Genomic DNA, 20,313 nt, shown 5'->3' on the forward strand with positions numbered 1-20,313 from the left:
GCTGTCCCCTCTCCCGAGTGCTCTGTGCTCCATACTGTGTGTGACGGGGGCTGACCTTCCTCCTGCCGTTCTCCCGTTTCCCCCAGCTCGTCAGGGCACAGTAGATAATTTGTGGGACCCAGAAGACTCAGGTCCAAAACCTGGCACCACCACTTGCTAGGTGTTTAACACCAGGCAAGGGACTTCACCTCTCTGCGCCTGGGCTCCTTCATCGAGAGAGAGGACGATATCTACATGTGAGATAATGTCAATCCCTCAGTACATAGGCAGTCCACAGATGTTCATTCTCTTCCTTTCTTTCTCCTTGGCTTCCCTGCAACCCCATGGGAGAAGCAGCCAGGAAAGCAGGCTTTGCAGGTGCAAGTCCAACAGGAAAAATAAGGAGTCTGTCTGCCCTGCATCTCCCTCCCAAATCCTCTCAAACACTGACAGCCGGTAAAAAGCAGTCAGGCTGGTCTCTCCCCCTACCCCCATCTCCCAGCCCTATAGTTTCTGGCTAATCCTCAGTTCAGGGGCCTCGTCCAGAGGGAACAGTGGGTTTGGATTCTCCAGGATGAAATGGTCTGGAGCTTAAACATCGGGGCCAAATCTGATGTCCCTGGCTCTGGGCTCCCAGGTCTGAGGCTGGTGCCCACCTCTCTAGCTCAGGACAGAGGATCCGTGCATGGGGCTTGCCAGCTCTCCCCGATTTTCTGTAGAATCTCCCAGGATGCATCTGTGGTGTCTGAACATGAGACACCTTTCTCTCCAGATGATAGAGAAGGCATGTGCCCAGATACTAGGAAATAAATACAATGGGTTTTATTTATACAGCACTCTGAAGTTCACAAAGCTTTCTCATAGATATTATTTCATTGGCTCTGGATGGCAAGGCTATGGGGTGGTTTTTTCCCTCATTTTGGAGATGAGGTGAATCAAGCCCAGAGAGGCTAAGGAACTTAGCCAAGGTCACCCAGCTAGTTAGTGAACTCTCCCACTCCGCAATGGGTGGCAGCGGCCTGCCTGTCCTGAACCTGAGGTCCGATGCCCAGGGTGGAGGGGCAGGGCTGGGGGAGGGTTTCCAACCAACCGTGGGCTGGTTGCCTGCTGTTGTCTGAGGACTGAATGCCCTGTTTGCCGTGCTGTGCCAGTGTGAACACTCCCGTGTAGCCCTTGTCATGTAAACAATGCCACATCTGCTCAGAAAGGAAAAGATAAGAAGAAAGCCAAGTATGACAGCCTGCAGGAGTTGAGAAAGAATAAGAAGGAACTGGAGTTTGAACAAAAGCTTTACAAAGAGAAAGAGGAAATGCTGGAAAAGGAAAAGCAACTGAAGATCAACCGGCTGGCCCAGGAGGTGCGTGTCCTGCTCACAGGCCAGGTGAAGGTCCCTGGGGTGCGATTCAGTTGTTCCCCACCGTGCTACCAGGGAACCAGCTGGAGTTGTTCTCCGCAAATGGAGTCCAAGGATGGAGTGAGCCCTGCCCTCCTCCTGGAGAGGGAGACCATCCCACCCGCGCTGGGTCTTCTGAGACTAGCTTCCCGCTTAGGTGTATGTTTCGGATTGAGACCAGCCTCCTTGCTGAGGTATTGTCTGAGGCTTGCCCCTCTGCCCACATTGGAGAACTCAGATTAGCCCTCCACACACCTGGCAAGAGGTTTGAGTCTGTCCTCTCTGCCCCCACCCCACCAGAGTATGAGTCCAAGGCTAGGCCTCTCCACCTGAGATGTGGCTGTTAGGCCTATCTCCCTACTCAAGGTGTGAGTCTGAGGCTAACCCCTCTGCCTAGACTGTAGATGTGCAGTTAGCCTTCCCCCCACCTGTCATGAGGTCTGAGTCAGTTTGGCCCACTACCCAGGTTATGAGTCAAAGACTAGGTTTCCCCAACCTGTCTCAGCTCTGAGGGTATGGGTCTGAGGCTAGCCCCTTTGTGCAGGTGAAGCGTCTGAGGCTATCCCCCAGTTAATCAGGCTAAGAGTCTGAGGCTGCTCCCATCAACATGGGGTGTGTCTGAATCTAGACCTCAACCCGGGAATATATCTAAGGCTGTCCCCTTGCAGACATGCCAAAAGCAGTCTTCCTGCACGAGTAATTCCTATTTCCTAGGTGAGACGGGTGACCTTAACTCCCTAGCTGTTGAAGATGTTATTGGTTCTGCTTCTCTTTAATGCTTTCATGAATCAGAATGCCAAGCTGATTAGATTACAAAACCAGAGAAGTCCTGGAAAATGTGAAGTGCATTAGGTCTGGCATTAGGAACAAATTAGCTACAAAATTAAAAATAAAATCAAATTGTTCTTCTGAGGACAAGGCAGCCTGGAGGGGGCAAAAAAAAAGAGTAAAGTTAAACTCTTGGAATGTGCCGGGAGCCTACAAAAGAACCATTCTTGGAGAATCTTAAGAGCCTCAGCATTGGTGGGGATCCTGGGGGCCAGCTAATCCCACGTAATGCATGAGCCCTTTCTCTAATTTTGCCTGCAAGTGCCCATAATAACCGGACACCTCGACACCCTCTCCCCCTAGTTTCCTCATCCTCTGGGGCCAGGGAGAACAAGCTGGGTCTTTTTCGAGAAAGCTGACACACCCGACAGTGCTCTGGGGTTTTTAAGAAGTGCTTCTGTGCTGCTGGTCCGAGTGTGCCGCCCACATGTGACGCAAGTGTCCCCTCTGTCCTCCCCTTGTTGCGCCGGCCCTGGGTCCCAGGTGTCCGAGACAGAGCGGGAAGACCTTGAGGAGTCGGAAAAGATTCAGTATTGGGTGGAGAGGCTCTGTCAGACGCGCCTCGAGCAGATTTCCTCTGCCGATAATGAGATTTCAGAGGTAACAGGGCCCTTCTCTCCACATAGAGCCCCCTGCAGCCTTGAGAACCACCCACCCTGGGGGCAGCGGTAGGCGAGATGGCCATGGGAAGCTTCACTGTCCAGGGCCCACCCTCACCAGCCCACTCCTCCTTCCTCTCTTGAGCAGGGGAACGTATCTGTGGATCTGGGCTTGTCTCCAGAGTGACCAACAGGTCTCAGCTCGTCTGAGATGGTCCCAGTGAGGCCTGTTGTCCTCATGTAATTACCGAGTGCCCCTTTCGCTGTCAAGTGTGGTCTAGTTTAGATGATAAATTGTGTGGTCACCGTATCACCCACATCTGGCGGAACTCGGGACCCTCCTGCATTTGGGCACTCCCTACCGGCTGTCTGGTGTGGGCTCAGCTGGGCACCCAGGGGACAGAGAAATGACAGCCCTGTGGTTCTGGTTTGAGGGCGGTGGGTCTCCAGCAGCAAGACACACAGAAGGAGGAGCATTATACTCGATGTATTGTGAAGTGGAGCCCTAGTCGGACAATTACAGAACTTCCTTGTAACCCCCCAGATGACCACAGGGCCCCCGCCTCCCCCGCCTTCTGTGTCTCCCCTGGCCCCACCCCTGAGACGCTTCGCAGGCGGGCTGCACCTGCACACCACTGACCTGGATGACATCCCCTTGGACATGTTCTACTATCCCCCCAAGACTCCCTCTGCCTTGCCTGTGATGCCCCACCCTCCACCCTCCAACCCACCCCCCAAGGTCCCGGCACCCCCTGTCCTTCCCTCTTCAGGCCGCGTGAGCGCCTCGTCCTCGCCCTGGGTGCAGCGCACTCCACCCCCTATCCCCATCCCTCCCCCTCCATCTATTCCCACCCAAGACCTCACTCCTACCCGCCCACTGCCCTCGGCCCTGGAAGAGGCACTGGGCAGCCACCCCTTCCGCACTGGGGATACAGGCAATCCAACAGAGGACTGGGAGCCCAAGAACCACAGTGGGAAGCCCACCAGCTCCCCCATCCCTGGACGGAGCTTCCCACTCCCGGCAAAGGTACTACCCCTGTGCTGAATGCTGTGCTGGGAAGTGGGACGAGTGGGCAGGGCTGCTGTTTCCCGTGTCCTCCTCTGCTCCTGTGAGTGGAGGTGGGAGGAAACATCACCCCACCCCACTTTCTAGGAATGAGCTTTGCAGCCAGCGTATTGTGGTCATCCAGCATGGGTGTGGTTTTTGCTGATTTTGAAGTGCTGTATTGTATGGTGAATTGCCTGTGATAACTTGGGATGAGCAACGGTGTGTCAATGTTCGTTGCTCTCTCTTTACTGCTCTTGGCTAGTATGGGCTGGTAACATTCAATGTAGTACTTGCAAGGCTATGTTAATGAATAGCCAGAGCTCTCTGTTACAGCCAGTCATTTCTCGATAAAGCCTTGACGATGAGAAATAAACCCCTGGTTTAACAGGGGAGAAGGGAGGGGGGGCAGTGGAGCAGTATTAGCGTCCGTAAATGAGGTGGTAACACTGTCCAATGCGGTATTAGGACATGGCCACGCCATTTTCTACAGCACTAGCCAACTACCTTGGCTTGAAGTATGAACCCAGAAATTTCTGGCCAACTTCCAGCTACAGGAAAGATGAAGATGGAGAGTTCCTAGAAACCTCCAAATTTACTTTTAAAAGACTAGGGATCTTTGTCTTGGATGTCAGGAGGCAGAACAGTGATCTTTCCCCAAAAGACATATTTCTTATTAATTGTTCTTAATCCGAAGACTATTTTGGAAGAGGCAATCCCCAAGGAAGACGTGGAGCTTTGGTCTCGCTGATGGAAAAACAGAATATTCCTCTGCATCAGTAGCTGTCTACTCAGTAGACACCAGTAGCTTGAGTCAGAGCTAAAGCAGCTCATGTCGCTGATGGGGGGGGGGGGGGGCGGGGCGCAGTCAGTACGTGATCAGTGGTTTTTATGAACCTTCCCTGCATGGATTTGAGTTCCTGCGTGAAGAGTAGAGTAGGCATCTCAGAGCATTCAAGAGCGCTCAGGGGAACGAAGGTGGGAGTGAAGGAAGTGCCGGATGCCGCCAAGGCTGCAGCTTCTGGCGGGGGACTCTCAGAGGGACTTGCTCTGGACCTCCGGTGGAGTCTTGAGCCCTGCAGCCGACAGAAGGAAGTCTGTCTGTCCCAGGGATGTCTTGCCTCAGAGCCCAGCCGGGAGCAGGTTCGCAGGGGGTTCACTTAGCCTGATGAAGAGGACCACATCCTTCTTGTGAGTGGTCCCCACCAAGATGGGTGGCAGCTTTTCCTCGACAAATCCCATTCAGCAATTATTGATTGAGCGCCTGCTTTGCACCTCTCTGTGTGAGGGGGCCGGGGAGCAGTGCTGACGAGTCACACAGAAGGTTGGCACACCTGTGCTTTCTAGGACTTTGCCGTCGGAAGGATGAGCAGCTGAGCAGGCAGGATTCAGCTATGAAATTGGCACTGGCCAGGTGCTGTGGGAGGGATTCATACTAGTGGGAGGTGAAGGAGCCTCTGTAGAGTAAAGGGCTTATGAGCGGAGCCTTGAGAGATGGCGATATGGAGGATGGGAGGGAGGGCATTGCAAGTGCAGGGAACATAAAGATGGCAAGGAGGAACCTCCTGGGTGTGAATCCTGGCTCGGCCACTGGCTGGATGACTTAGGGTCTGCATTACTTCATCTGTCTGAGCCTGGGTATCCTCGTCCATAAAATGGAATGCTAATGGTACCTACCTATTATGAGGATCAAGTGAGTTAATACATGAACTCATTCTAAATGAATACTTAGGAGGGGGCGGGCACGTAGTCGGTGCTCAGTAGACATTAACTATGATCAGTGACATATGAGGGTACAAGAAAATTTGGATGAAACTACCAACATGAGATTGGAGGTAAACTCTGCAAACTTTTGAGTCAGGGTCAAGATTCAAAACAGGGTCCAGCTTTCTCGGATTTCTCCAGGAATCACAAAGTTCCCACTCTTAGTTCCCCTTCAGAGAACAGGGAACGTTAAAAGCTCCCCCAACACGAGGAGCCTCTGAAGAACTGACCATCACTGCTTAAGTGACATCAAAGCCAGGGTCGTCCCTGACACGAAGGCGGGGGGGCTGCCATTTGGTTAGCTGCGTCCTGCCCACGTCCGCACCTGGCCCTGGCACCACCTGCCCAACCCTGCCTCCTCCCTGATGCTCCGGGCAGGTGGTCATCAGGGCTGCAGCAGGAAGTGTGGTGATCACACACCTGCAGCCAGCCCCATCCCAGCAGGCCTCAGATGGTAGAAACAAACACCTGTGTCACCCTGGCACGTGTGCCTGCCACACCACCACCTTCCTGAGGAAGGTTTTCAGGGCCATATCTACCCCCAGGCGCTGTCCCATGTGCCCACCATATTATTGAGTCATTCGTTTATTCATGCAACATGTTTCATGAGCACCTACTATATGCCAGACTATGCTGGGCCTGGAGAGCCACCACAAAATAGGCAGCGCAGTCCTGGCCCGAGACAGTCTTGGGGGAAGACAGACAACTAAGCAAGAAACTACCACACTTCCGGGGGGATGGGGGAACCACAGGTGCTGTGATGAGGGGTGGTGATGCAGAAGAAAGTTCAAGGAATGCTTCCTGAAGGCAGCGATAGCCAAGCTAAGACCTGGGCAGGTAAAGCAGGAGGAGGGACGAGCATGTGCAAAAACCCTGAGGCAAGGAAGCCTGGCATTTGGGAGGCTAACATTAGGCAGTGTGAGGAAGGTGAGGAGTGAGGAATGAGGCTGCAAAGGAAGGTAGAGAAGCTCATGAAGGACCTTGAGGATCAAGCCAAGGAGCTCAGGAGTCAGTGGGGACCCATCAGGGGTTGGGGGCAGGGTTGTGACCTGATCCAGTTTGTCTTGCCCGAGATGGTGAGGTGGATTAGAACAGAGCAAACAGGTTACATCAGCTCTTCTGGATGCTGCTCTCACTGGTCCTCACCCCCGGCCTCCAGAGACTCTGTGCCCACCCACCAGGAACAGCATATGCTTTGCGTGTAGTCCAGGACTGGAACTGTGGCCAGAAGAGAGAGCCCTTAGGGAGAGAGGAGGCTGGATGGCACCTGAGGCCACCAGGAGAGAGCATTGAAAGTGTATCCTCTGAGTGACAGTGGCTGCTGGCGCCCCACAACTAGGCTCTGGCTCAATCCCTGGTTCCTTAGAGCCACCCAGTAGTTTGTGTGGCCTCATAGCATACTGTGGCCAGTGGACTTCTCGTCTCTCTGCTGAAGATCACACCCATAGCCCCTAGGGCAGGGCGAGCAGACCAGGCTGGCTCAGCACGTGCGTGGTGTGCATTTGCATGTGTATTGAAGTGCCATGGTTGGCCCAGGCCACCCCTGCCATGACGTCACATGGGTTTCTCTTAAACTAACTCTGTAGACATTTTGCCCAAGCCCACAGCCTGCACGAGGCCCTGGCGTGTCCACCATCTCCAAACCTGTCATGGTCCACCAGGAGTCCAACTTCATCTACAGGCCAGCCGTGAAATCCGAGGTCCTGGTAAGCCCCTCGGGTCCACTCCAGGGCCTCTCTAGAGGAGCAGACAAGGGCTGTCTCCCCTGGGTTCTGCTGGAGACAGAGAGAGGTGGGATACAAACTCATATCAGGTGCCATCTCCTAACCTTCTCACTGGCCAAGAGGTGAATCCACATGGGTGTAAGCGGGTGTTGACACGACCAGTGAAACTCTGTTCCTCACCTGACCAACAGGCTGGAGCGCCGTCTAAAAGGATTGATAATAACATCCCAGACTAATTACGAGCCTACCGTGTGTTGGGCTCTGCACGCTCTCATTTAATCCTCCCAACAATCCGGGAGAGGGTTCCTGTTGTTCTCCGTGTTTGACACTTGAGGAAACTGAGGCTTACAAGATTAAGTCGGTTGCCCGAGGCAGCGCCAGGACTTACTCCTTACTCCAGCGTCTTTCTGACTCCAGAGCCCAAGTTCTTACCTCCGTTGCCATCTTGCCAGAACCTACAGTGACTCCAGTTGCCTGGCCTCCGCCCCTAAGGCCTGTTGTGTCGTGGGCCACCTCAGATGAGGAGCTGGCCAAAGCAGACCCGCTCCCTTTCTCCACCTCACTTCTCACTGCTCGCTGGGACTGGGAGTGTGAGGGGTGGTTCTGGGGTGTGGGGAGCATCTGCCCACCCCCAGTCACCTTCAGCTGAGAGAGCTGGGACTCATATGTGTCCCCCTCCAGGGGTGCAGGCCCTCCCACAGTAGGAGGAGTCATGCCAGAATTTTTATTCGTCTTTCAAGGAAACCCTATCCAAATGTCAGGGCAGCACGGCTCAGATACTTATTTTGAGCTTTCGCTGTCCTGTCAGCTCCCCAAGAGCCAAGTTCATGCTCCTGTGACGGCCTGCTGATGCATCCGCCTTGCGTTCTCTGGCTGATGACAGGGTGCTGTCTGCTTGACTGGAACTGGGTAGCTGCTGTGTCTGGGGACGTCGAGCAGGCCCCTCACATAAGTCAGGCTGTGTCTGTTTGGGGGGATGTTGCCAGGGCAGCCCTGGCTGGCAGGCTCAGGCTCTGGCACCAGGGGGCAGACGAGACCTATCAGTGATGTCCAGTGTGGAACTATTTTTTTTTTCTGGCAGCCGCAGGAGATGTTGAAGAGGATGGTGGTTTATCAGACAGCGTTCAGACAAGTAAAATGATATCCATCGTGTGTCTGTGGTCCTCCCCGCCACCCCTGTCCCTTCCCCTCTGACTTCTCTCTCTGGGAGTGCCCGTTGGCTCTGAGGTGGCCCCCTGCGCCATCTGCCAGGAGCCTCAGGCCAGCACTGTGTCCCCTATTGCCCGCAGCCAGGGGTTGAGGAGGATGTCATATCAGGTGGGGACCTGGGCTTGTTAGACCCGGTGCCCCAGCTGAGAAAGCAGCAGGATCTCGGGGCCTCAGTTCTTTTGCTGCTGTTTGTTCATAGAAGAGCAGGCAGAAGGAACCCTCAGAGGGTCACAGAGGCCAAGCTGGGTGCTTGCTCCAGCACTAGGACAGAAGAAGGGGCTGCCTGAGGTGTTTCCCTGCCCCTTCCCCTGGCTTGTCCCCTCAAGGCAGATGACAGCTTCACCAAACCCCACCTGACACTGACCCAGCATCAGAGAGGAAGTGGAGGCCCAGGTCCTCCATCTGCCTGGGGTGCTCCTGTGCACAGGGCTGCAGAAGTCCTTACTGGTCCATGAGTGGTATCAGGCAGGCAGCCACTTCCTCACCCCTCCTGGGGATTATGTCCTAGAGCCAGGCATGGGATTGGCTGTCTCACCACCCATGAAAGAGACCCCAAGATGGAGATCTTGCTCCAGCCCTTGCAGCCAACCTCCCAACCACGGGCTGATTCGACCACAGGCAGGGAGCAAAGAGGAGGTGCCAGCTGTAGAGTGAGACATGACTGGGCAGTGACAGGTGACAGATAACACTTAGAAGGTGTACTGTGCCAAGCACTGTTTCTAAATACTTTATGTATATTAACTAATTTACTCTTTACAACAACCCTAGGAGGTAAGTACTGTTATCATCCCCATTTTGTAGATGAGAAACCGACGCAAAGAGATGAGGAAACGTGCCCGTGATGGCACAGCTAGCGTGAGACCCCAGGTTTGAATGCAGGAGGTCGGGCTCTAGAGTCAGGCTCCTAAATGCTATGCTTTCCTGCCTCTCAAAGCACCGTGATTATGAAATAGACATTTAGGGGACTTGTTGTTTAGGACGCAACAGGTCTCAAAGGAGAGAGGCGGGAAGATGAGGTGTCCAAGGGAGATAAACCCTCGCTCCACTGGCCACTGACTGGGTGACCTGGGCATGAATGTCACCTCTCTGGGCCTCAGTTTCTCCATCCATTGGATGAAGGGTTGGGCTCCCTCCACAAGGGCTGACCAGCTGTAGTAGCCTACAAGTCTCTGATCTAAATTCACACAAGACACAAATTGCCACCTGGCCAGTCGCTGAGAGCGGATTCTCAAGGGGAGGGAGACCCATAGCCAGCATTGCCTGGTTTCCAGAAGAAACAGGCAGGGTTAGGCAGGGCCCTCTCAGTGAAAGAGCATTGACCCCCAGTGCTGCCTGATAGTCCTCTTACCCATGGATTTGCTGCATCACTGCCTCTGTCTGCTGCCCTGACACCCACAGACTGACCTGGGGGTGGCCTCAGAGCTGGGCCAGGCTCTTTGGGGTCGAGCCTGAGTGATGAAGGCCAATGAGGGAGGGCAGGCAGCTGCCCAGGGACCCCTCTGCTGATATTTGGCCCTCATCTTGTGCCCAGAGCTTCGTTACTGAAGCTGAGCATAGAGGGGACTGTGGCCTCCCCATGATGTTGACCTAGGGGACACTTGGTGTGGCCTAGGGAACTGTGTGCCAGGGGTGGTGCCACTCAGTCCAGCAAGGTCTGTGTGGGCCCCTGCCACAGGGCCTCTCGTTCGCTCCCACCTTCATGTGAGGACTATCCGAGGCTTTGCTGCCCTCGGGCTTGGCGTGCCTGGTCCCTCAGTCTGTGGCCCCAGGGCTCCCGCTCTCTGCATGTGACTCCTGGGAAGGCGGTGTGTTCTGGCTCTGCCCCCTTCTCACCACCTTGTTTCTGTATCTTGGGGAAGTTGTTCCCACAGCCCCCACCAAGCCAGGTCCCCTAAGCTGGGTGTCCTCCTGCTTCCTCCCCTGGCTGAGGTTCTGGGGAGGCCTCTTGCCTTCTAGATAAGCATCACATTAACAGTGCCGGGCACCGGGCAAGCACAGACCGCCCCCCTTTTCCTCTTTGTGCCTGATGTCCCTTTGTCCCCCCCCTCTTCATTTTGTGGCTGGTTTCCCCAGGGAGAGCAGCCTCTTGAGCAGTCTTGGTGCTTCTTTGGGGTCAGAGTACTGGGTGGAGAAAAGCTGGGCTGCACCCCCAGAGCCTGGACCCGGCCTCGTGTGGGCGCTTGGAGGAGCTGAGGGTGGACCTAAAAGACCTGGGGCTGTGGGCAGAGGAGACCTGCAGCAAGGCCAGCACTACCTGCCCAGGCCACCTAGATGTCTGCGGGTGCCCCTGCCAGCCAGATGCCCACCCCACTGGAACAGCGCGGGGGCCAGGGCCAGGGTCGTACACACGCTTCCGTAGCTTCCTGCTTCTCCCCGGGCAGGGGTGCTCTGGCTCTTGGGGCTGCCAGCCTCCTCCCTGTGTCCCCAGTGCAGGCCACACCTGCCCCCCTCCCCCCCGCCTCTGACCCATTCACCATCATCTTCCTCTGCCCTAAGCTTGTTTCCTGAGTCACCCTCAGGGGCCTCTGCTCTGTTGCCCTAAAACCCTCCCTCTGCTCCCAGGATTTCCGGAAATATGAGGAAAGCTTCGACCCCTATTCCATGGTGAGAGAGAACTCCTCCCCCAGGGGGTATCCCAGGAATGGTCCAGGAGATTATAGCGTGTTTGGTGGTGCATTCTGGGCCCTGGGGGTCCCGGGGATGAGGGGGGCATGGGAGGAGCCCCAAGGAGGCCCCAACTGTCCTTTCCTGGGAAGGCTTATTTCAAACTACATTCTAGTGTGAACTGTACGGCTGGAGTGTGTGTGTGTGTGTGTGTGTGTGTGGTTCATTACAACAGTTACACCCACTGAGCAGTAACTAGGTGCCAGGTACCGTGCTGTGCGTTTACAGGGCATGCTCTCACCCAGTCTCACAATATTCCCCGGAAGAATGGATCTGGGATCTGTGTGGCCACCTCTGCATATGTGTCCATGTGTCCCCCATGGGGCTTGGGACCCCCGGTTGAAGACGGTTGGGGGTGGGGCTAGGAAGGATCCCCTTGTCCATGTATTCTGTGAGGCCCAATGTCCCATGGGTGCCTGGCTTCCCCTCCCACCCCCGCCCCCACCCTTATCCTTCAGGTGGACTCACAGTTCCCCACTGTCTTTTTCCTCCAGTTCACCCCCGAGCAGATCATAGGGAAGGATGTCCGGCTCCTACGCATCAAGAAGGTACCTGGGTACATGGAGGTGGGGTGGGCCACCCCCCTTCTCTGCCCTGCCCCCTCCTATCTTGGCCCCTGCATCTCCTGCTCTCAAGATGACTCCTGGGTGACCCCTCAGATCCCGACTATGCTCTTCTGTCCCTGACAATGCCCTTCCTGTGGTGAGACCGCACACCCAGGCCCCGCTTCGCGTCCATGCCTCATTTTCTCCCTTGCAGCACTGCCATTGGCCCCATGCTTTCTCCTGCCCTCTCTGTGGCCCTATCACGAGGCTCTTGGCTGCTCAAGTGCCCACAGGTTGCTGTCTGCTTGGCTCCTTAAGGCCTATTTTCCTCTAACCAGGAAGGATCCTTAGACCTGGCCCTGGAAGGTGGTGTGGACTCCCCGATCGGGAAGGTGGTCGTCTCAGCTGTTTACGAGGGGGGAGCCGCTGAGCGGCACGGTGAGTGGCGACGGTGTGATGGTTATACAGGGCCCTCCAGGAAAGCCACCAGCTGCCCGCTTGGAGTGAGTCAAGAGTTGCTCAAGAATGACCCCCACCTGGCTCTGTCCATCCATCCAGTCAGTCCCACACGTTGCCCATGGGCATACAGTGGTGCCAAGACCTGTGGGTACTCAGCCAACTAGATGCCACCCTGCCCTGCAGGGTCGCCCCATCCTGTGGTGAAAATATGCTCAGAATTGCCTAGTACTGACGATAACAGTGCGGTCTGCTAAGGGCTGACAGAGGACTCGGGGGGTGAAGGGAAGCTGTGGGAACCCGGAGGGGCCCCTAACCCACCAAGGGAAAGGGGGCTGCCGGGAAGGCTCCCTAGAAGGGTGATGCCTCAGCTGGGCCTTAAAAGATCAGTCGGTGTTAGCCTCATGAAGGTGGGAAAGAGCTTTCCAGGAAGAGGAGACAGCACGTGTAAAGGCAGGGGACAAACCATCAAAACCTTACCCATCCTTCTAGCAAGGATAAGAGCCAGTGTCTGTCAGGAACGAACGATGTGCCGGATGCTGTTCTAAGTACCTGGCACATCATCTTGTGTCTGAGTAGTTGGTGTGTATTAACTCATTTAATCCTTACAACGACCCCAAAAGCGGGTCCTGTTATTATTCTCATTTTACAGCTTAGGAAACTGAGGCACAGGGAGGTTAAATTTCTTGTTCAAGGACCCGCAGCCAGCAGGCGGTGGAGGCGGGACTTGAACCCAGGCAGTTGGGTCATTGTGCTTTACGGCCCAGCACGAGTGCCCCTCTGCCTCGCCCCCTCCCAGAGGGGCGGGCGCCCCCCACCCTGGGTCTCTCTGCGGCATGATCTTCTTGCTTTGCTTTGATCCCCTTATCAAGAGAAACGCGCTCTGCTGAGGAGCAAAGCCTCGCCGACCGCAGGCACAGACTCTTGCCTCAGACTATCCACCCACTGCCCTGGCAGACAGTGTCTGAAACGCCACCGTTAGTGGTTTCTTCTTCCAGGTCCGGGAGGCTTTTCAGTACTCCCGAGCCTTTTGTGGAGGAGTAGGTATCCTCGAAGGAGGAGCCCAAGGCCCTCCTCCTCCCCTTTCCAGGCCAGAGCAGGGAATGCCGTGATCGGACCCCTTCTGGGCAGGGCTAGGCCGGAGTCAGGCTCTCCCACAAGCCCGAGGTGGTAGAATGGAGGTGGGTGAGGGCCTGGGGCAGGAGGTGGAGTGATGAGGTCACTGGGTCGCCAGCAGCCAGGCTCTGTGGGTTACTACGGCAAGTCCAGCTCTGCCACCCACGGCCTCGTGGACCTCAGGCCCCTCACTGCCACACTCTGAGCCTTCATTTCAGCTGTAGGACGGGGGCCTCCTCAGCTCGGCAGCTGCATGGCCCACGCTGCCCACCCGGCCCACACCCTCCTCCTCTGTCCTATTTCTGTGCCATTTGAGGCAAGGTCGCTGCTTGGCCCAGGGAGGCCACCTGTCTGCGTGTCTAGCAGGGAACGAGGACCAGGATGGACGGCCAACTTTCCTGGGCCCTCCCCCTCCAAGCCCCAGCCCAACCACAGCCTTACTGCCCCTGGGGCTCCATCTTGGGTTTGTGCAAAATGAAAACGTGAAAGTCACCTCTGCCCAGGCCCGCTGTCCAGAGGGAACTGCTGTCTACAGTTTGCTCCCGCACTGCTTTGGACACACAAGCAGCTGGTGGGAGTTTCCCAGGAGCACGTGTGTTTTATGCTACCACAGCTGCCATCTTCAGTAACACACACCACATTCCTATGGGCCTTCATGCCCGCAAGGCTTCTGGGTGATGTCTTTCAACATAACCCAGAGTGTTCTGTAGACATCAGGACTGGCAGAAATTCCTCAAGAAAAAGGTTCTGAGGTTGAAGATACATGGGAAACCATGCACAATCTGTCTGCTTCTTAGAAAGCCACATCCATATTAGCGTATTCAAGGTTCTGACAAGTCCTGCGGTGAGTAAGTGTTTAGCTTATAACTCAGCTTTTCCCAAATTTATCAGATCACAGGTCATCTCATCCAGGAACACCTTCAACATCATTCATTTATTCAAGAAATATCCATTGAATTCCTGTTTTGTGCTAGGTATTACGTCAAGTGCTGGGGATGTAGAGGTGAACCCAAAAGAGAATCCCTGCCCTCACGAGGCTGACAGGCTGGTGGGAGAGGCCATCAGTCAACAGAGAGATAGATGAGGACAAATTGTGAAAAATGCTCTGCAGGAAAAGACCAGGATGCTGTGAGAGAATAAGAGGAAAGACCTACTTTAGAGTGAGTGGGGGTCAGAAAAGACCTGTCTGAGGAGGAGACATGTCATCTCAGACCTAGAAGAAGAGAAGAAAGAGAGCAGGGACAAGTGTTCCAGGTGGAACAGCACGTGAAGGCTCTGAGGCAGGAAAGAGCTCAGCGGGCTCAGGGACCTGAGGCAGACCAGCAGGGCTGGAGCGCAGAGAGGGACGGCACACAGAACTAGCTCCTGTTTCTGACAACTCCACTGGAAATGCTAGTTTGTCTCCTTCTGCAATAGCAGAGGCCCTACGAAAGCTGGGGTAGCTGGGGTGGGATTCATCACTGGTGTCCTGATTCTACTGAGCTGCGGCGAGCGGGGGTGGATGGAGTGGGAAGGAAGTGCCCTCTGAGTAACCTGGTGGATCGTTTCCCCTGCGCTTTCTGAGCTCATGTGAGCTTTTAGAATCCAGGAATCAGGCTCCTTCTGGGGCCCTACAGTGACCCTCTTTGCCAAGCCCTGTGTCACATACAGCCCAGGTGGTCAATCAGCCTCGTCTTCCTGCAGGTGGCGTTGTGAAAGGGGACGAGGTCATGGCAATCAACGGCAAGACTGTGACCGACTACACCCTGGCCGAGGCTGAAGCCGCCCTGCAGAAGGCCTGGAATCAGGGAGTAAGGGCAGTCCCCTCCCTGCCTCCCTTCTTTGCCTGCCTCAAACTCTGGCCCCTGCAGCCAGGGTGCAGCTGCCCAGGGCCAGGGTCTAGGGTCCAGGCAACTCTTGGGTGACACCCACGTACCCCATTCAGACAGTGGTCTCAGTCTGACAAGATGGGGTTCAGAAAAATAAATGGCGGTTCCTGATCTTGAATCCAAAAAGCAAGTGGCACAAATACAGACTTCAGAAGACCAGGCGTGGCAACCCACCCAAGAAAAGAAGACTCAAGGTCTCTGAGTGCACTCTGAACAGGAATCAAGAGAGGGCTTGGGGTCACTTGAAAGCATTAATAGAAGTAGAGGGTCCAGAATGGAGGAGGGTCTGGTGGTAGTCTTCTCTGTGCTCAGTAGACACTCACCTAGGTCAAGGCCACCACATAAGGTCGCCCAGGCTGTGCACTGCACAGTCCGAGGAGGTGCCCTCCTATAGACTACAGTGTGAATGGTGCCCGCTGATGTGCAGTGCACAATCTGTGCAACTGTATGCAGGCAGCCGAGCCTGAGGTATTAAGTTCAGTGCCGAGGAAGCTGACCAGATGGGCCTGGGACCCACATGAAGGGATATGGAGAAGAGAAGACTCACGGGTAACGTAATGACTTTGATTATCTGAAGGGCTGCATTAGGCTAGAGGGGGCAGAAGTGTTCTCTGTGATTCTTGAGGGCAGAAGTGGATTGGATGGCCGGAGGTCCTGGGAAGAGATTTCAGTTCAGTATTGGGAGCTATTGCATGGTAGAGAGGTCCAGTGATAGTTCATGTACTTTTTAGTGGATACACCCAAGGATGGACAATGATGAACAAGCCAAGATGGCAGTGATGCCATTGAGGGTATTCAAGTGTTAGGATCAAAAAGCTAAGCCTCAAGTCCCCCAATTGGCTGTGCATCAGAATGACCTAGGGAGCTTGTTAAAAACACTGTTTCCCAGGACCTACCCAACATTTCCAGGGGCCAAGTCCATGAGTCTAGAGTTTTAAGAAGTTCCCCAAGTGATTCTGAGGTTGCTGCCTGGCCCTGGTCCACAGATCAGCATTTGGGAACTTAGTGTCATTCGAGGGCCTGGGAACCTGGGCCTCTATGGTCCTGAAGCCCCAGAGACTGGAAGCTTCCCCAGACCATGGGACTCCACAGTGAGGCCCATCCCCACCAGGCAGACCTCCAGCTCCACCTGAGCCTGCCTCCCCATGGGAAAAAGGCCCCAACCGGCTGATCCTGGGCTGTGGTGCCCAGGAATGGGAATGGAGTGTCAGGGGCGACTCCTGAGCGTGCCCCAGAGTCACACAGCTTCTCCCCACAGGACTGGATCGACCTTGTGGTCGCTGTCTGTCCCCCCAAGGAGTACGACGATGAGCTGTAAGTGTGTACGGGCGCCTGGCCTGCTACCTCCTCTTCCTCCTCCTCCTGAATCTTGGCCCCCTTCTCCCAGCCCACCCCCAGTCTTCATCCAGCCTGAAGGAATGGCCCAAGCACACAGCGTCTAGTAGTAATCGCTCTATAGAGCTCCCAGGCTGGAGAAAGCCTAGAACTAAGTCACTGTCCTCAAGGTTGTCAGAGCTGCCAAGACTGTCTTGTCCAAATTCTTCTTTCCATATGGAAAACCGAGGCCCAGAGAGGTTCAAGGTCTCAGACCAAGTAAATGATGAAGTTGGGACAAAGCCTCCGGATTCAATTCCCCACTGAGAACCCCTGCACCATCATCATCAGCTGGTTTAAAGGTTTCTGTCTTTTACTCTCTGGAAAGCCTTCCTGATCATGTAACTGCAATTCCCTCTTGCTGCAACTCCAAGAGGCCAGGACCACGGGCTTTGGCCCATCCTGCAGGCTCTCCAGGGAGCCCTGGCCTGATCTCCATCTTTCTCTGTGATTCCCTGTGTCTGTCTCTCTTTGTATCTGTTTCACCCCTGTCTCTGTATCTGTGTGGATTTCTCTCTCTGTCCCTCCTTCCCCTCTCCCCCTCTCCTCTTCCTTCCTGTCAATCTCTCTCTCCCATCTGCCCTTCTCCCCTTCATCCTCCTTCCCTCATCCCTCTCCCCCTTCTCTCCTACCCTCTCCTTTTCTTCCTTCTCTCTGTCCCTGGCTCTGAGTCCCTGCTTCTCCATCTTTGTCACTCTGCATCCATTTTTCTCTCTTTCTCTGTCTCTCTCTCTCTCTCTGCCTCTGCGGCATCTGGCCTCCATCCTCACCTTATCATAACCTCCCTACCTTCCCCCCAACCCCACTGCCCACACACTCACTCCTCACCCTCTGCTTGCCTGTCATGGCTGCACTCGTTTGCTCCCCTGCCCAGCAGAGGCTGAGTTCTGTGCATGTCTTGGAGAAACTGAGGTCTTGTAGTAACTAATTCTGGACCTCAGGGCCTGGGCAGGACCCGAGGCGGGAGCCAAGTGAAGGGAGAGGTTGGGTGGAGCTCTGCCTGGGAGTAACCGAGCCCTGTTTTGTGTTTCCTGCTCTGCTCTGTGTATGTAGCTCTTCTCTTCCCTCCTCTGCAGCCGAAAGCCCCCAGCCGGTCCGAAAGCTCCTTGAAGACCGTGCTGCCGTGCATGGACGCGGGCTCCTCCTGTAGCTGGCGCCTGGCAGCCCCCACGGTGAATAGGCAGGCGGGCTGCAGGGGCCCGTCTGTCCATGCTGCATGTAGTGGCCGTCTGTTGCCCACGTGTCGGCAGGTTCTTTGGACCAGTGTCTGGAGGGGTGCACGAGGCAACGTTCCTGAAGTGCCACCCGGGCCTGCTGTTGGCCACACTGAATTCTGTCTGACTCAAAGGCCCTCCCACTCGGGGGAGCCGAGCAGAGCTCAGTTAGTAGCAAGCTTGGGCCCTGGGTGTCCTGACTCACGACAGCCCTTGGCACATGCCACGGGTCCCACGCAGCACCCAAATGAGCAGGATGGAGCAGTGGGCACCCGTTCTCTGCCGGGCACACACAGTGCCTCTAACCGGGCATGATGGGCTGGGACAGCCCAGAGGAAGCACAGCCTGGATTTCCCCGTCCCTGGGAGCACTACCCTCTGGAAGCCCCTACCCCACGGGGCCCCCGTGCGTGGGCAGAGCCAGGGCAAGTAAGAGACGATTAGTCTGGTCCAAAGAACCAGGGTTGGCCTATGAGAGTTGCTTACGTCCTGTTGTGACCTATCATGGCCCGAGCCCTGCTCAGACCAATCTGTCTTCCATGCCTTCTCTTTCCTTTGGCTCCGGCCTCTGTCTACGGGACACTGTGGAGCCCAGCTTTGGGATGTGTTTCCCACCCCATGAAAGGGCTGTGCCTATGGACAGAGCTGGCAGGTGGCCATGAAACTGGTGTTTGGTGTGGCCTCAAACCCACAGCTGGCAGCATCTGGGGCAGACCCAAGCCTGGACTTGTTGACTTTTCTGTTACAAGTTTCTCAAGTTACATTAGGGCCTCATGTTCCCAAGACACTTGGCCTGCTCTGCCATGGCTTCTGGGATGGCCTCAGTGGCTCTGTGTTTCCCATCACTTGTCATCTGCTCTTTGCAAGGGACCCCAGCTCCTCTGCCTTCTGGTCCCCTCCTGCCTCAGCCCAGGCGTGCCTTCTGCTTTCTCCCTAGCCTCCTGTGTGCCGTGGCTACGGCTGCTGTGTTGCTGCTTGGGGCCTGCACCAAGAGGGGCCTTCAGAGGTTGGCAGGCCTTGTGCTGCCAGCAGGGTGCTCCCTGCTGTCAGGCCCTGCCCTGGGCTGAATGTGCACCCACAAGGCCTGCACCCGCCTGGTCTCTGTCCTCTTCCCCACAGGACCTTCTTCTGAAGTCCAGAAGGAGAAACCAAATTCACACCTAGACGCCAGTGAGCTCTGGACCCACCCTCCTGGACACAAAGCCTGGAACCAGCCTTGAGAGACACTAGCCTGCAGGCACCTGGAAACCCACAGCCAGCACCCAGGGGTTTCAGACTCCCTCTGGCCCTGCAGTAGGGCTGCGTAAGGAACACCTCAGGCCACTCTTCTGAAGGCCAAGATAGAGGAGGGAGCAGCCAGCCATTCTGAAGAGGCCTTCTGGGACCCAGACTCGCACATCTTTTCTCTGGCCCTGTGAATTTGGTCTCTCCCGGCCCCAGGAGCCTCCTCCCTTAAACTCTAATAGGACCTGGCTCTTGGATCTCTCTCTCCATCCCTGTCCTCTCTCCTGCTGTCATTGTTGCTAAGATTGCTGCCACAATCCTTATGCTGAACTCATTAATCAAATAAACAGATTTCTTTTCCAACTTACAGGAGTGAGTGTGGATTTGGGCGACAGATTCAAGGCTGTCAAATAGAAAATCATAAGGTTTTGGCTCCCATTCAAGAGTGAGAAACAGAAGCCAGTGCTGGGATCTGGGTCCGACATGAAGGATATGATCAAATGGCCAGGGGCTGGCTTGGAGTAGGATCTGGGCAGCGGGAGACGGGCTAGGCTGGGGTCCAGTGTCTTCTCAGCAGAAGGAGGGCAGGAAATGAAGCCCGTGGGGCAGAAACTTTGCTCAATTCAGGAAAGCGCAGCTGACGGTAGGAGCCCCAGAGTGTCACCTCAAGGTGTGGGGTGCCCCAGCTTCTCTGAGGGACAGCATGGCCTCAGCGGCTCCTCCTGAGGTCACCTAGACAAAATGTGAGGGAGGGAGGTGCAGGGGCTCCACTCCATCCATGAAATTACATCCAGCAGAACCTCATGGAAGGAGGCAAGGGCTTGAAGCAGAAGGATGTAGATCCAAGGGGCTGGCAGGTGGTAAGTCGAGGCCCTCCTGGTTAAAGGGCCTAAGGACGCTCTCAGGCTAGCTCGGGAAAGAGATGGGGTCATGTCACTGTAAGTATCTCAGGGAAATCCAAGACAAGAAGACATGGTGTCCCCAGGCTTCCTGAGAATTGGAAGTGGAAGGTGGTTCCGGTTTAAAGTGTCTCAGAGGAGCAGCTCTCTCCAGTCAGGCCTCCTGTCTGCCACCAGCTTCCCTTGCATCCTCAGAGCTTAGCTTGAACACGGCCATCACGATCTTCTGCCACTCTAGGTGACCTTTCAGTTGTAGCTCCACCACCACCACCTGGCTGAGTCTCCATTTCCCAATTCCAAATTCCTGAGGGAGAATCTGATTGGACCAACTCACCTGAGTGTGGCCCTTGGGTCAGGGACCAATCCCAGGTCCAATCAGCTGTGGCTGGGGCTGGGGTCATATCCCACCCAAC

General features: G+C 55.4%; 1 protein-coding gene across 2 annotated transcripts in view; it reads left to right on the forward strand.

Annotated features, from left to right (window-relative positions):
- Positions 1–19,365, forward strand: part of USH1C (USH1 protein network component harmonin) — a 47,361-nt gene extending 27,996 nt beyond the window's left edge. Inside the window, exons 16-26 of one of the 2 annotated variants that reach the window (XM_014783350.2) lie at positions 1,184–1,336; positions 2,684–2,800; positions 3,344–3,826; positions 7,195–7,314; positions 8,414–8,464; positions 11,104–11,145; positions 11,700–11,753; positions 12,089–12,188; positions 15,006–15,112; positions 16,449–16,504; positions 18,897–19,365. In XM_014783350.2, the coding sequence (XP_014638836.2) occupies positions 1,184–1,336; positions 2,684–2,800; positions 3,344–3,826; positions 7,195–7,314; positions 8,414–8,464; positions 11,104–11,145; positions 11,700–11,753; positions 12,089–12,188; positions 15,006–15,112; positions 16,449–16,504; positions 18,897–18,909 (1,296 nt within the window). In that variant the 3' untranslated portion in view covers positions 18,910–19,365. The remainder of the gene's footprint in view (positions 1–1,183; positions 1,337–2,683; positions 2,801–3,343; positions 3,827–7,194; positions 7,315–8,413; positions 8,465–11,103; positions 11,146–11,699; positions 11,754–12,088; positions 12,189–15,005; positions 15,113–16,448; positions 16,505–18,896) is intronic. The other variant, XM_004418480.3, reaches the window with a different exon arrangement.
- The last annotated feature ends 948 nt before the right edge of the window (positions 19,366–20,313 follow it).

Source organism: Ceratotherium simum, chromosome 7 (genome assembly GCF_057802395.1).
Source record: "Ceratotherium simum simum isolate JZ-2026a chromosome 7, ASM5780239v1, whole genome shotgun sequence".
NCBI classification, from domain to species: Eukaryota; Metazoa; Chordata; class Mammalia; order Perissodactyla; family Rhinocerotidae; genus Ceratotherium; species Ceratotherium simum.